Source organism: Leuresthes tenuis, unplaced genomic scaffold (assembly GCF_036924035.1).
Source record: "Leuresthes tenuis unplaced genomic scaffold, fLeuTen1.0.hap1 SCAF_7, whole genome shotgun sequence".
In the NCBI taxonomy this organism is placed as follows: domain Eukaryota; kingdom Metazoa; phylum Chordata; class Actinopteri; order Atheriniformes; family Atherinopsidae; genus Leuresthes; species Leuresthes tenuis.
The window spans coordinates 16808981-16825934 of record NW_027325361.1 but is presented as its reverse complement, the minus strand read 5'-3'; the positions used below and the strand labels follow the sequence as shown (position 1 = coordinate 16825934).

The 16954-nt window shown below is 41.8% G+C and overlaps 1 protein-coding gene across 1 annotated transcript in view; it reads right to left on the bottom strand.

The window, feature by feature from the left end:
• Positions 1-16954, bottom strand: part of LOC140311949 (cytosolic carboxypeptidase 6-like) — a 265883-nt gene that overhangs the window by 92010 nt on the left and 156919 nt on the right. Inside the window, exon 6 of the mRNA XM_072389569.1 lies at positions 7269-7308. Within this exon, the coding sequence (XP_072245670.1) occupies positions 7269-7308 (40 nt within the window). The remainder of the gene's footprint in view (positions 1-7268; positions 7309-16954) is intronic.

The following is a 16954-nucleotide window of genomic DNA, read 5'->3' as shown; positions in this document are numbered from 1 at the left end:
TAATTTGAATTCTCACCCTTGCCCAGCAAGTGGATGTGTGTTTTTTCTGAAAGGTTGTGTTCACGTTGTGCCCTTGAACAACGCCAAAACATGATCAAGGCCGTGAGAGATGTTAGACTCCCTAAGCTGCTGTGTGTCACTCCAGCCCTCGAGCTGGCTTTTAACGAGGGTCTTTATGCGCGGAGAAGTGCTGCTAATGTGTTGCTGTTCAAACATAAAATAGTTGTACATTTAAACAGTCTGCCTTATCCTTCTCCTGCCTGGAAGACGAGCAGGTGCTGTTCAAACAGCCCATAAAAAGACTCCAGCAAGACATGCGGTTCTGCTGGAACAGCATGTACTGCATCCCACAGTCTTTCATAGAGCAGAAGTGGGCTCTTAATGTTACAACTGAGATGTGATTGTTAAGTTCTTCTATGGGTACTCAGCGTTGGGAGAGTAACCAAATGTAAGTACTTTTACTTGGTCAGACAAAAAGTGGAATCTGTGCATCTTTAACTCTGACACTGACTGTGCGAAATGTGACCTCTGACCTCAGAGATATGTTCAATGGATTGTCTAGAGAAAGTGAAGCATGAAACACAGAGAATATCCGTAAAAAGATCGTCTTTAATGAAGAACATTTCTATTCTGCTCTGACAGAGACAGCAGGGAAATGGAGATACAAAGAGAGGAGTGATAGAGTGGAAAAGAAGAAAGTCAGAGGAGAGATCTGAGAACTGCCTATTATCTCCATGCTGCTTCATAGATTTAGACACACGCGCTGCATGCTTCTGTGCACAGACCTAAAAGTGTGGGCACAGTAACACACACACGCACTCAAGAAACAACCATCCTCTCAAATCTGCACAGATCTCATGAATATGATTGACCTTTTTTCCACTGTATGCTGACCGTGCATAAAGGCGAAAGGAGAAACTAAACAGAGGCAAGCAGAGTTAATTTGGAACAACACATTATTGGGTGCTGACTGCAAATATGGAAAAGGAAAATCTAATCGATAAGCCAAAAGAATGACACTGGCCTCTCAAATCAATGTCTGCACCCCATTTTCTCACTGTGAAAAGACAAAGGCTTCAGTGCAGGTGCTTTTGTTGTTCTTTTTCGTGCAGTTTGCACCTCTGAGTGTGTGTCATGTGTTCATGCACGGTACTGTGGTGGAACAGTTGCCAGGACTAATCATTATTTAGTTGTGGCGGGGCTGGAAAGGTCAGCAGTCTGAAATGTCAGGCTGTGTTCAACAGGAGCCAGATGCAGTCGTGCGCTGCTCAAGTGTCCAATTAAAGAGGGCCGAGTGAGGTTTGAGTGGGTCTGTGTGTGGGAGTGTGTGTGCAAGTGTGTGTGAAATGAGAAAGAGGGAGGGAAGAGATGCCGGGTGTTTTCTTTATTAGTTTCCCCCCTTAATGTTTGTATGCATATCAGACTTATGCGCATGTAAAATACAAAAACACTTATGGAAAGTAATCATGACACTGTATATATGACAGTAAGGAAATACTTATGTTCTTCTTGATGTACTGAAGCAGCTCTTTCTTTACCTAAACCTAATAAGAGTGACTAATGACAAATATGTAAAAATAACTTAAAAAGGGAGAGTTACAGTATTAATCCCAAGTGTCAAAACTTCCAAGTGCAGAACAAATGACAGAACAGAAACTCAAATATTCTGGTTTTATGTCTTGCTACACCTCCGATTACCTATGGAACATTCTAGTGAGGTCTTGCCAGCAGCCAAACTATCCTTTTGGACCAATCATTGTCCTACAGGCGGGTTTTAGGTAGGAATCAACATTGCCAGCTCATCTTTTTGCTCTTGCCTTTGATAGACAGGTGCTTCATCCATTAATTTTTTAAGTACCTGCCATTTTCCAAACAGTTTGGAGGACTTTACAAATGGATGAACAAACCAACTGTCACATCACACTTCCACCTTTCAAAGAGGAATTCTGCTGGTTTTTAAAATCCTCTCCCAGCAAGTTGCTAATGTAGTGGAATCAACACCCTGCACTACAATATGAAAACTGACTACAGGAGTACCCTTTGTTTAATTTTTTTTCAATTTGACACTAAGAGCTGAGTTCTACGCATAAGCATGTGTAAAGAGATAGGATTCAGAATGTGTTGACGCCAACCATTAGCCTTTTTCGCACATCAGTTGCGCCTCTTAGATGAAAAAAAAAGACGTCCTTCTCCAGCTGCTGCTGTCCCGCCTCATAATTCATACATGTCAACCAGAGACGGATCAGCCCCACATCTAACTAGCATTGTGGAATCAGCTGAGCGTTGACGACACTGTTGGTAGTGGTCAAAAGTCTAACTGTAACCAACAGTGCTGTCGGCACTCAGCTGATTTCGCAATGCCGGCTTGGCACACGAGGCGGGCCCATCTTACTTCAGTTGCTACATTCCCCGGCAGCTCAGTGGCATATCAACTTCGACCTCCTGTTACGCCTCTATACCTTTACACAAGATTACACCAAGATGCTTTAAGTGCACCTTGAAAAGGCACCTGTGAAAGAGGCTACTGTAAAAATCTATTTAATAGGAGAGGAAGTTAAAATGTAATTACAATTTTACAATTACTTGTGCGAATGCATCCTTATGGGTGAATTATTCTTTAGGGCAGCTAATGAATGCTAATAGAAACAGAGGCCAAGAGCAGGGGTAAAAACTTTTTTTTCCTTTGAGAGACTATATGTTATAATGTTACTTGAGCCTATTAGTTTGTTTGCACCCTGTGATTCTGCCTGCTGCCCATGCAGTGAAGACAAGATGATGAGAAGTGACGGACAGAGAAAGGAGGGAAAAACACAACACAACGGGGCGAAAATAACATGGCAACAGCGACGTGATCAAATAAGATCACCAATAAAAAACAACGGTAACGAGAGTGCTGGTGAGCTAAATGAGCAGCGTGAAGCATTAACTGCAGTGAGGGAGACAGGTGTGCAGATGACAAGAATAAAGGGAGCGAAGGAGCGGAAACTCCTTTATTTTGCCGTTAAAAGGAGAGGATGTCCTGCCTGTGTTTCCCTATCAGAGGCACTCATCTAAAAGCATCACTTGCTCCCGAAACAGGCATCATAATAACCTTCACTATGTTCAGTGTGTGTATGTGTATATGTGTGTGTGTGTGTGTGCAAGTCGCTCCCCTATTATGAATAATAAGCAGTAGGGCAGGATAAAATATGTCTGCCAAGTTAAGAATATAATAGACCTTTCTTCAAGGCCACATATAACAACAGGCTGAATAATGACCTGCAATCATTTACTCAGCAAACGCACTGAGCTTTACTCCAGTCTGAGGAAGAAGCCTTTCACAGAGAAATATTTAATAGCTAATTCTGTCTCCTGTAGGTTACCTCTGAAGGTGAAAACTGACCCCGGCCAGTGACAGCTGGCCAAATAAGTTTTAAGACAGTTCATCTCTAATCATATGATAATTTGGGTCGGCTCCGCTGAACCTATTCGCACATACGCGTTAATCAATAAACACTGTCTATTATGTTTACCTAGAAGAAGAAGAAGATGTTTGCAGTTTCCCAATAACCCTTTATCTCATTTCCCAATTTTCACAAACTCAGTTCGGTCATTCGACTCTTCTATTTGTGTCTTAGCCCCTCCCACCAGAGAGGCGTGCAAAGGAGGCGAGGACAGACATGAGGAGGGAAGGCAAGATGATAGGCATTTATCTAAAATGAGACATCGTTGATTCAGAGCCATTATCTTAAAACTGACATCAATTAAAAGTGATGTGTGACAGCTTCATTATCTAATCATCCATCATTTTGTTGCAGCACAGATATGTTTTTGATAACTTTTATCAAAGGAACATTAAATCTGTTTATAAAAGTGCAGAAGTAGCTACTTTTAATTATATTCATCACATAGGAATAACCTGCCACACCCACTTGAGATGTCTCAAGTGCCAAAAGCACGTCTCAGTGGATACATCGATATATCCTCGCTAACGGCTCATCCAGCAAGTACCTTCTCTCCTCACTCCTTCCTCCTTTGTGTGCATTTCAGGAATGGAGACATCCCTCAAAATATTTTGCTGTAAGCGATCTCTGAGTCACAAGTAGGAGTACAGAGGACAGAGGATTAGGCTCAAATTAGACAAATTACATGAGTCTCAGGAGTTTAGCACCATCAAGCATTGATGTATTCTTTTTTTTCTCCTTTCTCCGCCACCTTTTGAATCAAGGAGTATGCACAGTCGGCCCACAGATGGTCCCAGAGGAGCCCCGGGGACCCTCACGAACCAGTACAGACGATGAAAGTCATGTCAAGCAGGTCTTGTGCATAAGCAGATGTGAAATTAAAAGACTGACCTTAACAGGATAAGTTCAAGACATTTTCAGGCTCTCCCATGAAAAAAAAAAGTATCACGACAGGCAATGCTTTTTCCAGTAGTTATCTGGTTGATGTGAATTCAACTTCCTCTCAAGTCAACAGTGAGGATGCCTTGATAAGAGCATCATGTGCACACCCAATTTGGAGTATATCTGTCTCAATACCCTCTGGAAAAAATAGGATAGAAAAACAAATAAAGCACCCGGGAAAGATCTCCCTTTTGGTGAGGTGATGATGAAAATAACACGGTGGAACAAGGGGAACACTGACTTATAGAAAGCACATAAACACAACAGATTTTACCAGCTGTCTTTTAGGACCCGACTAAAACATGGAAATAACTGAAAATGCAGAAAAGACACCAAAGCTGATAAAAGAAACAGACAGAATTACAGCTGGGGAAAGAAAAGCTGACAGTGCTTATTTCTCTTTTTTTTTATACATAGCTGAAGGAGATCTGACGCCAGATTGCTGTTTCACAGAAAAGTGTCCAAGGTGCTCTTTCAAACATGAAGTCAGTAGCTTCAGTTGCTGTCAGATGAACAGAAAGGAGTGGGTCGAAAAGGGGTAACATAGTATATATGACACTGTAAATATTCGCTACTTTTTCCCTTCTCACTTTGCCATCAGGTCTAGAGGTGTTGCTCTGAAGTCTCTCTCACACCCCCTCATCTTCTTCACCCCTTCTATGTCTGTAGTTGCCCTTTGTCAAACAGCGAAGACCACGGGTGAGTCTTGCCTCTGCCCAGGACCCGAGGAACAGCTGCAATGTAAACCTGCTAAATTAACTGGGTCTCCATGAGCCTCACACATGCATTATTCTAATCAAAGCATATTAGATCATCCAGATACTTTAGACATATGGGTCTCTGTATCCTCCATGCCGTCGCCATCTGTTTCTCTCGATTTCTCCCTGCTCTCTATCTCAGTGGATCCTTCGCTCACACAGCTGCCTCACTAAGAGGCTGGCATAGATTTCTAACAGTGCAGCTACTTTGTGACATGTTTCCACATTCAGTCAATCTTGGAGCGCCATATGCAGGTCTGACTACATGATGAGCTGCATTTGGATGCAATTCAAACTACTCTGCACAAAATTTACGCACCAGCGTTTAGCTCTCGTGTGTCAAATGTAAATGAGATGAGGTCCACTAATGAGGAAAAAAGAAAGAAAACATCCTCTTAAAGATAAACCGACATATTAAATGAATCCATTTTGAAAATCCTAAACTTCATCCTCTATCTTCAACAAAGGCTGGCACTGCTGGCACTTCTGCAGCCTTCACATAAGACAGTACAGAAGGATTTTTCATTTAAAAACTGGTAGCTCGTGGTTGTCAGCATATCTTCAATGTCAATGTACTACATCGAAGGCGGAGTGATTTATGTGCGGTCCCATCATCGAGATGATCGGAGAGCAAGTGTGTGAAACTGTCACAAGAGTAAACGCGTCATTTTTGGAAAGGTTCCAGTGTGTGAGCACGAACACGAGGTGTTTTAGTTTATGAGTTAACATTGGACAGGTTTCTTAGAGTTACAGAAAGTTACAGGAATGCTTTATAATATCTGGATGTCGTGAGCATCTTGCACACACACACAAAGGGGAATGTGTCATCTGCTGACGTGGCAGACTTTTTTTCACCATTTGCTTTTATGCAAGCAAACACTCTCACACCTAATGTAGCAAAACATACAGTAGCACAGTTACTCGGGCATGTGTCTGAAGACATTTTCTGGAGGAGCTGCATGTGATAAAGCAAATGTCTGCATCAGATTGTCTTTTTTTACTGACTTTGTTCCTAAGCATCAGGTCAAGGAAATATTACAAAGGTGAGAATACAGCTCTTTAGAGAAAGCACACAGCGAGAACGTGAGTGGTCCTAATGGTTTAAAATGGTTCGTTCTTACTGGCCCAGTGCTAATGTCCACTCCTTCGTTGATCTTGTAGAAATGTTTATATGAAGTGCATTTACTAAGCATTGATGGCAGCCTATGCTGTAAACGAAACATTCATTATGAAACTCTGATTTCTGCGACAGAAACCCAGAATGCAGAAGTTATGTGTGAAGTGCACCCTTACTGCTTCGCAGGAATCAAGAGGGTAGCAACGAGATGCTGCTAATCAAATGTACTAGATTAGTTGATCATCATAGTAAGTGTGAACACCTTTCTAAAAGTACATGTTCTGGCAGTTTGCCAGTCTGGAGCATTCAGGTGTGTTATAAGGCCTTGTTTTGCATGCACAGGACCTTGGAACCTTGCAGTCACTGAGTTGACCATAAACTCTTCTGTATACCAAAGTAGTCAAAGAAGAGACCATCTGTCTGACTGCTAAAGCTTAAAGGCCTAAACTGGGTCATGCAACAGGACAATAGTCCCAAGCACACCAGCAAATCTGCAGCAGAATAACTGAAAAAGAAGAGTCAAGGTGTTGCAATGGACCTCAATAATCTCAAAGACCCACAGCAACGCTGTAAAGAAGGGTGGACTGAAGTTTGCCCACAATGATGTGAGAGACAGTTAACATCATCATCAGCATAATACAAATGATTACTTCAAGATAACCAAAGCAGCTCTACATGCTATTGAATTATGGGATGTACTTAGTTTCTCCTTCACTGCTTCAGCAATGTGTCTTAGGTTTTTGGTAAATAAATAATGACGCTGTGTAATATGTGACGTGTTATCGTTTATCTGAGGTTGTACTTCGTTGTAAGTTATATTTTCACAGCCTTATCATGAAATTTCCATCAAATAGACATCAAAACACGCAAAAAGTGTACTGATAATGTGCTTGTTATGGGGGCAACGCTGAGGTTTTTTTTTTCTCTCTCTGAGGTGAGGCAGGCGGTGCTGAGTTGGATCGATTTCAGCTGACAGTGAAGGAAGAGCATAAAATCCCAGGGACTTACCAGAGTTGGTGATGGTTAACAGGTCTAGACGCCTTTGTTGCTGGAAGAAAAAGAGCGGAGAAAGATAAATGTCAAAAAATAGTAATCGATAACGTAATCAATTCTCATATTCAACTCTTGCAGGCAGTCCATTGATCTATCTTACATGTTTGAAATTGATTTACTTTGCTCAATAAAACTAGCAACTAACTTTTATCAGCAGCCTAACGATGAGACATGGACTTCATGTAAATAATTTTGTTTGTGCGTTGCTGGAACACCGTGTGTGAATCTGTACTGACAATTTATCTTGATAACACTTCTGTCAGACCGAGTTTTGCGTTCTTAAACTAAGAAATGATAAGAGATCAAGTATTTCCCCAAAAAGTAGATACTTGAAATACCCTCTTAACAAAACCGTGCTACCTTTAAGGCAAGTTTTGGTTCATCATCCACTGTGAAGAATTCTGTATCCCTGTACTTTCCCAAATGCTCTGTGTGTGTGTGTGTGTGTGTGTTTAAGCCTGTATAAGTATGACCTTGTGTTTTGATGGAGTGTGCAGTTTTACACTTGATCTTTCCAGCAGCTGAGAAGGAGTATAGAGGAACTGATAGGTTTTTATCCCCTCTCTTTAACCTGCTGCCTTTCAACACACGTATACACACACAATCGCAGGCGCGCACACACACACGTGACTGACGAGCACCGCAGTAATCAACACCTCAGCCCTCCTCATCTACCAGTCCCTGAGGAAAGAACATCCTCAGATCCTAGGAAAGGATGAAAGGTCTGTGTGTGTATACATGTGAGTGTTGTCTCTGTGTGTGAGACAGTTTGGTTGGCTCACAGTCAACACCAGCTTTAAGGACCAGAGATCATCAATATTCAAAGACTATACTGACCAGTTGCTGAGAGGGATAAGTTAAGAGACTCTTAACAGACATGGAGCCTTCCCTCCTTGAATTCAGCTCTGCTTGGAGAGGAACTCTCTGCTAAACACTTATTCTAATACTCAGTAGGTGCTCTTCCTCAGACTGAATTAAGATATACAATATGAGGAAATGCTGTAATGGTATTACTCCCAATACAACATTATTTCCAAAAGAACGTGAATATAAGCCGGTCGTGCACTGAGCGCTGCAGAAGAGTTACGGATGCTGGGGTGGGTGACCACATATGCAGCAGAGGTCACTGTAACAACATGAGATGCAGAGAAGCTGAGTTCATACTCTCAGCTTACAAACGGATTTATACCCACATAACTCAGACCCACCCACCTTCTACACACATCAACACACAAACAGCGCCATTACTACCACCTGCAGAGAGCGATGACTCTCCACAGTCAGTCAGATATGGAGCCGGAATCATTACTACAACAGAAAACAGATTGCAACGCCTGTTGTTTATAGCAGAAACACAAAATAATTTCTAGGGCAAAGCTTCTCTTTGTCCATACAGCTGTTTTTAACTAAATCTCCAATATACTTATTACATTATTTATTTTTCTTTCTGATCTTACACTGTATCTTTATCGTATGGTTATTCGTCAATTCTCATTATTTGGTCTTTGGTTTCTCTATTTGCTCTGTTAAAGTCTAAATAAAGCAGTATTTAATCTGCGTTCTGGGTTTATAATGTCACAAAAGAATGTGTTATCATCGACACCGCCACACGTATTTCAAATCATTACAAAGTGACTAGTGCTCTCTGCTCTAAGACGCTGGGGGTTCGTCCACAGAGGACACTGACTGACAGGCTCTCAGACCGGCTCAACTGAATCACACAAGAAAACAAAGCTGAATTGTAGTATTTTATTTAACATCTTATAGATCAGGAGCAAGTGCAGGTCTGCTCTGCTGAAAGTTTATGGATACGAGAGAGGTTTATAAAGTTTTCACTTACATCTAATGTAATGTAAGGGGGGGGGGTGACATGCAGTAAAGGGCCGTCCGGTGCGGGACTGGAACCGGGGTCAACTGCAGCGAGGACTGTCACCTCAATACATGAGGCGCCTGCACAACCCACTACGCCTCCGACCACCCCACTTGTTGGACTTTTAAAGTGAAACTGTGGTAGACTGCCTACTAAAGTGTAATCTAAAAATGACCTTTTTGAACTGTACCACAGCATATGTAGGGAACAAAGGGGGCCGACTATCATGAGTGTGGAGGAGCGAACCCACGTGCAGGGCTAGAAAGAGAGAGAGGCGAAAAGCTGAGGCAAAACACACAGAGTAACACGGGAAACCATACAGGTGGCGTGAAAAGCAGCAACATGAAAACGATCCGACAAAGAAAACGACTGAACGAATATGCGGAGGGAGCGATGAGAGGACTGGAAACAGCTGAGAGCTCATCAGCAACAAAAAACAGGTGTAACACAGGAAAAGAAGTGATACAGATTAAACAAGGGGAGAGCGCTACAAAATAAAACACAAAGTGACCAGAACAGAAAAATCCGAAGCCCACGGCAGACATGCTTGCAAATAAGCGTGAAAATGAAAACACCTGTTATTTCAGAAAAATCCTCATAGTCACACTCCCACATGGGCACGACTCCACACACAGATGCACTCATCAGCACTCGCACAGCCCAATGACCGACATATGAAAAGTGTGAGTGCTGTTCATCCTGTGCCAGTACTTAAACATAGATTATATATCTGCGGTGGAGAATTGCAACGCATTACGGCCACTTCCTGCTGCTTTTGTTAGTCCTCAACGTGGATAAGGTGCTTAGAGTTCCTGAGAAAGAGGAAGAACACCAAAAGAAAGAGGGAGAATCTGACTCACACGGAATCACATTAGCAAAAGGCAGGCATTTCAGGGCAGAAAATAGGATTGAATTAATCTTTTTCAAACATAGTTAAGAATTGAGCCCGGACAATGCCAGCCCAGCTTCACTGCCCCCTCAACACACACTGCAACAGACTATTAAAAACAGTGACTGTTTTTCTTTTTATAACTAATGGATTAACTGATTTAATTCCTCCTTGTGTACTCACTGCTAGGTGGGTGAGAGTCACTCAGTATCCCATCATAACTAAATGCCAGAAATACACTTTTTATGGTTTACAGCTTGACCTCGGCTGGTATCGCTGGAGACACTTGAACAAAAATCCAAGAAGGCAAAATAATTATTTGTGAAAACAAAATCTGCTTGAAATCCACAGATGTTTGCTGTTTGTGACTCTAGCCTCGACCTGCAAGTTAAAGTGTTATCAGGTTAGAAAACAAGAAAGCAGATGGGAGTCAGAGGTGACGACCACTCCAGCTGTCACTGTAATCTAGTCAGCTATTGCGAACCCAGAGGCCAGCAGCACGGCGAAAAATACAGATACAGGCAAAGAGAGTGAATGGGGGTGCTCCAAACATTAACTCACAATAGCTGCAGTGTTCGGTAGGAGCATAATTAACTATATTCTGGACATGAATCATAAGCAGAAGGCCTGGATTGGTGTTTCTATTCTCGGGTGTTTTGTGAGTGCAGGTCTTGATAAAGTTCGATCTTTGCTCAAAAAACTGGACAAACGCAGTTTTGGAAAAAACTTCAAGCCAATGGAAAATTGATATTCTGACTACAAGACGAACCGCCCAGTTTCTCTATAAATGTCTTTATCTGATCGTCTGCTTATTAGTTTCTATAAGTCGCACTTGAATATTGCTAGAATTACATATTTCATTTTTACAAATCATCTCCTAATATGAGCCTGACATCTGCCACCCTCCAAAAGAAATCTATAAAGTTCTAATCAGTATAAATATGGTCATTAACAGAAACAATCAGCAGGACAGAGAGCAGACTGCGCCATCATCCCAATCTGGGTGGGAAGACGAGATGGAGGAGGAAGGAGTCAAATGGAGTGACAGCGGTGAAAAAAAACATTAATATACTAAACCCCTGCTTTATGACTAAATTAAATATTTATGCACAATCTACCCAAAACTCATTTGCCAACATTTCCTACAGAATTCGTATTTGCTGATTGTTATCACACACACAAACCCAGACGAAGGGGCCGAGGAAGCAGGAGGACAGAGGAACCAGTGAACAGGGAGAGGAGAGAGAGGGAACAGAAACTCCAGCCGTCATTTTGTAGCTCATTTCGAAGTAATTCAGAGTCAGTATAGCTAACTCACACTGCCATAGCCACCATCTGACTACTTTCTCAGTTTTCTGGCTTTCTGGGAAAGAATGTGACACAATTTCGTAAAAGGAAGGATTTAGTCTATGACCGGGTTAACTTATTTGTCCAGTTACATTGGAACCCCCTGAAAAACAGGACACCACAGATTATAAAAAAAGTTGTAATTCTCCTTTCATCCCATCAGGAGATGAACAACCTCGACTTAAGCCTCAGTGTCTACACTTTGACCTCAAGCCGTTACCACTTTAAGACACAGTGACTTAGCAAACTAGCTTAACTTGTGGATAAGCCTACAAAATGTTGTCGATGCAATTTAGTTTGTTTCAAGAGTGAAGGGCTGCTAATCCGGATCAGCCAGAGGGTCCACAGTGTATTAATTTAGCAACATGCGCAACCTGCCACAAAAGAAAAACTGAGGCTCTGCTGACCTAAACCACAATTTAGGTGTGTGCGATGAGGATGATTTTAATCACCACAAAAGATTGAGCAGTTTCCTGAGTTCATGATTTATACAGTATATGGAACGCACACGGTCTGCATATTGTGCTTCCCTGTCAAACACCACAGCACTGATGTGCAAAAAAGTGAAAACACGCTCTACCTGTGAAATATGCAAGGACACATTAGATTAGATGTAAATAATCATGTCCACATCAAGGAATGGATGTTATTTCCTATGTGGATGCTAGGCCTGTTTTAAAAATCTCGATACAACAGCTTTCTCTGCGTTAATTATCGCTGTGCAGTGTCATCCTAGATTTACCCCCAGCTCTCTTGATGAAGTCACATGTCGGAAATGGGCACCTGCATCCAAACTCCCCGCTGTCGCCGCGGACTCGCTCACACATGCACTAAAGCGCACACACAAGCAACTCCCTATCAAATAACCAGGGTCACGAGCAAAGGGTCGATGGTTGATGGGCTTGTGAGTGAGAGCATCTTTGTCAACAGTGTGACTAATCCTCCATCTTCCTTCAGCCCTTTCATCGCATATCTACTCTGTGTACCTCATCTGGCCTGAGTCACTATTTTCACTTCTGCATTTGCTCTGAGAGTTAAAGCCCCACAAAAACACACTGTCTCTCTTTTGCACACACATACTGCCTGGACTGATCTGTTGCACTTTAGAGGTAAAAGGGGAGCTTGCTGTACTCGCTGTCTGTCTGTGTATCTAACGGCATGTTAGTCATCGTCCCTTGGTAACAAAGAGGGTAGGTGAGGTAAGGATGAGCTAACGGGAAGAGCTTTTTAGGTTATGTTTGGGCGTAGCCGTCGGGCCTGTTAGAATCGAATACATCATAACTTTTTTTTATTTTTTTTATTCAGGACATAAATTTGCTTATAAATGTAAAGTGTAGTGGGAAAATGACTGTTTGCCAGTAGAAATGTGATCACGTCTCCACTCGCATGACACTGTCAGGTAGTGTGTGCTGTAGCACTAAAAGGAGGGAGAGGATGGAAGCAAAGGGGATGGAAAGCTGAGCTTTGTTGCGTGACCAGGAGCCCTTGGTTAAAAATACAACAAACTAAATAAAAAATTTATTCCTTCTGAGAGAGGAGAGCAGCTTCCTCCAGAGCGGAAGGAGAGGACAGCCACCTGCACATAGTCCTCCTGCTGCTGCGATTACTGCATTACCTCCAACGCCTTGGACTGCAGTAATCTGATAATAAACACTACAGCTGGCATATACAGATAATACGGGCTGACATATATGAGCATTTAGGCAAATGCAGGCTTGCTGTATGGTATGGTCATATGGTTTACATATTATATGTTATGAGTGACATACACACAAGGGCCTTTGTGAATAGCAATTAAAAATCATGATTCAATTTAATCTTGATCATTACCTATTCATGAAGACCAATTAAAAGAGCAGTGAGGACCTTCTCTGCCACCTTTCTTTCAGGTAGCATGCTTTTTGATGAAGGTTCCCATGAGTCTATCCCATATGAACATAACTGCATACTTATTTCCTCTCAACTGGTTAAACTGTCAGATTAAAGGGAGACAGGTTTATCCAAGTGGCCAGCCAGCTAGATGGTAAAAGTCCCCTTTACACTATATCCTCGGGCTAAAGTGGCCTTAGGGCAGACATAGCACTGGGCGCTGTATCGACTTTTTACCCTATATTAATATTCCCTGAAATGAGATATAAAGTAAGTCAATAACATTGTAACTCAACACACAAGGACATTAGAAATGATCTGATACTGTGTTAAAAGAGTTGTTTTTGTGGTAAAGTGGTGACACTGCGCGCATATTTCCTGGTCAGACACTATTTCAGGCTAATCGTGCTGCATGATGACAGGAACAAAAAAAAAAAGTAAATAAGAAATATATATCTTTTTACATCAATTGTGCAGAAATACAACAGAATTGTTCTTTAACCCTCTTAAAAGATAGCACAGCGAGAAGGTAAAAAAACAAAGAGAAAAGTTTTTCTGGGCTGATGCGAGCTCACAACAGGCAGAATAGCTCCTAGATTGGATTAAGCGGGTATAGAAAATGGATGGATGGATTATAATGGACTGCATTTGATTAGAATTGGACTAAATTTATCTGTATTCAACTGGACTTGAATTGAACTTCCTTTCTTCTTTTCTGAAAAGCACCCCATGATGACTTTCATTTTGAAGTGGCGCTTTATGAATAAACTGAAATGAATTGAATTAAGTTCAAGTCTGGATACCCTTCACGACAAGACTGCTTCTACTCCAATTATTACTTCATCAAAAAATTAGTCAATTTGAGTTCAAATTGCTTCAAATGAAATGAACTGAAACTGTCCAGTTGAATGAATACTGTTGAGTTTTATTTTTACTATGTAGTTGGCATGCTGTCATTTCTCCTTTTCATCATAGAGCACGCGTGAATGTTAAACTATGCCTGCACATGACTGCGCACCTGTGTATGTGTGCGTACTTGCGCATGAGTGTGTATGGATGTATAAAGAGGTAACCTAAGAGCTCCTGCTGAGCTAAGTGTTTCCAGAATGACCTGGCAGAAGAATCAATGACAGCGTCTTGACACTGAGGACCAATCAATGACTTGAGAACACTGATAGCATACTTGATACTTCAACACACAACTGCACCCAAGCACACACATACAAATGGACTCTGTCCTATCATCATATCCCCATTGGGCTATGATTGACCCCTGCCTGATGGAGTGCAGGTGGAGCGACCTGGTATTTACCAGAGAACACTGAGTCAATGCCCTCCAAGTCGCAGGCACACAACGCTGCAGCACTGCAGAGACAGATCAAGGCCTCTCTGTAGTCTCATCACTGGGTGCTGGTTTAAGACAATTAATCATTCACATATTGAATCATACCTGACAAACAAAGCTTATAAACCGAACTATCTTTCATCATGATTAATGGATCAATTCGGTAAATATAAATCTTTAGGGTTGTTTAGTTTAAAAGTTTGCTAATGTAAAAAAAAAAAGCAATTTGTGTGAAATCACATTGGTGGAGCGAGTGATAGAATGAGTGACGTACCATTCACGCACTTCAGCACTTACTCAGGGGAAAAAAAAAAGATCTTTCATCAAAAAGTTCAACTTTAGGTTTCCATTTTTATTAAAGTGCACCGTCTCATCTGCTGTGTCTTATCTTTAGGAAACAGTCCAATACCAGTGGTATAGTGGAAAATCCACCTCGCTTTTACGGTCTTATATTTCCATCATTTTCTATTAGGGGTCTTCAATCGACTGTGAGAGACAGAAAATGGAACTGAGATTCTCCCACATGGGACTTGGAGCTCAAGACTTCAGAGACCTTAACAAGGTTTTCACCTTTGTGCAACTGAACTTTGTGCACCTCCACCTCACAACAGTGAACTCGGACATTGACCTGCTACTTTTCTTGTATCTACGCCAACCGTATTGGCGTATCAAAGACAAGATGCAAGGTTGAAAAGTTCATCCATCTCTCCTTCAGGGCCTAATTGGAGCTGAAGGTCAGGACACGTGTATTTTCTATGGGTTTATTGCCTTTATGGATCCAACAAGAGTGGTGGATGCGTACGTGTTGTAAAGTTGTAGGTTGTAAAAGAACTCATTCTTGGGATTTGATTCCAATTCAAAACCTGTTATTTTTGTATTTCATGATATTCCCCCAAAACAGATTTGAATGCCTGTTATCTTCAAGTGAGCAGACAGTGAGAGACTTATTAGAACAGAAATTAAACAAAACGCTGTGTGACTAAAGCGTTTTCCTCAGCACAACTTTTCCATTTAGTTGAGTTCAATCATGGATTGGAATGGAGTGCCGACTATTTCTTTAAAGCTGAAGTCGGCTGGACTGCTGTGTTTACTGGTAATTAGGCAGGACAATAATTAGCTGCTAGCGGAGAACAGAAAAGGGGGGTGGCGGAAAGAGTTTGAGGAAGATGCAATGAAACACTAACACAAGCTAACAAGAGCAACACACACAAATACAATTAAACTGCAAGATGTGAGAGACGTGTGTGCCGACACCCTCTCCAGATGTTGATGTGTGGACCAGATGGATGCTCTGTTTGGTGTCTGATAACTTCTAATCACAGTTTGGGATGAGAGTGGAGCTGAGAGAGAGAAGATGGAGCAGGACTTTGTTCAGAGGACACTCGTTTGGTAAGGACAAACTCACAAAACAGAGCTGAGCGCATACTCAGTATCATGAAAGGGTCAGTCTGCGATCCGTAAGGGGTGACTGGGAACAATAAAAAGTCCTTTTCACATCAGAGCCAAACAAAGCTGCATTAGCATAGGCACCTGGCTTACAGGCAGTTTCACTGTGAGTATGTGTGTGCCTGTGGCCCGGGCCAGGTGAGAGGTTGAGTAGTGCTGTTGTGAAGCATACCAGATGTACTCCTGTATAACATGACTGCACAAGATTACCACAAGACAGAGATGCAGCTAGAATGCGATCTAATTTGTGGCCTTGCTTTTCTGCAGATTGCTGGGAATCTTGAGGGCCGATTGCTGGTCAAAGCGGGCACACAACAGAGCACCTTCACTCAGAAAAGAAACGCAGGCAGTCAGAAAGAATGAAGACAGGCTCACTGAAAAAAGAAAGACAAGATGAAAGACTCACACTGAAAAAATACAACTAATAATATAGTGACGTGATAGTAGAATTAATAAAATGTGTAATCCCCTCTTATTAACAATGACAATCAGCATCACGTTTACCACATTGATAAATAACCACAGTTTCACTTTAAAGATTATGCATCTGCTTTTGACCAAAGCCAAACCAGCAAAGTTTTTCTCAAGGCTTTACGCAATAAATGACTTTTTCATGCAAAGTGTTTGCCCTGAGGTCTCTCCCATGTGGAGCATAGCTAAACACCTCAGGCTTCAGAGTGGTGTCCTGATCAAGTTTAACCATCTAAACTGGCTCTTTTAGGTGAGAAGCCCTCTGAATATCTGCCAGCCTGCTCAGAGCATAACCACATTTGTAAATTAACCATTTTCTGTGGCTTCATGCCATGACTTTGCTCTTTTGTTTAAAGTCCAGGACTCTGTTTTAATGCACTGGCTTAGTAAGGAATTCCACCCTC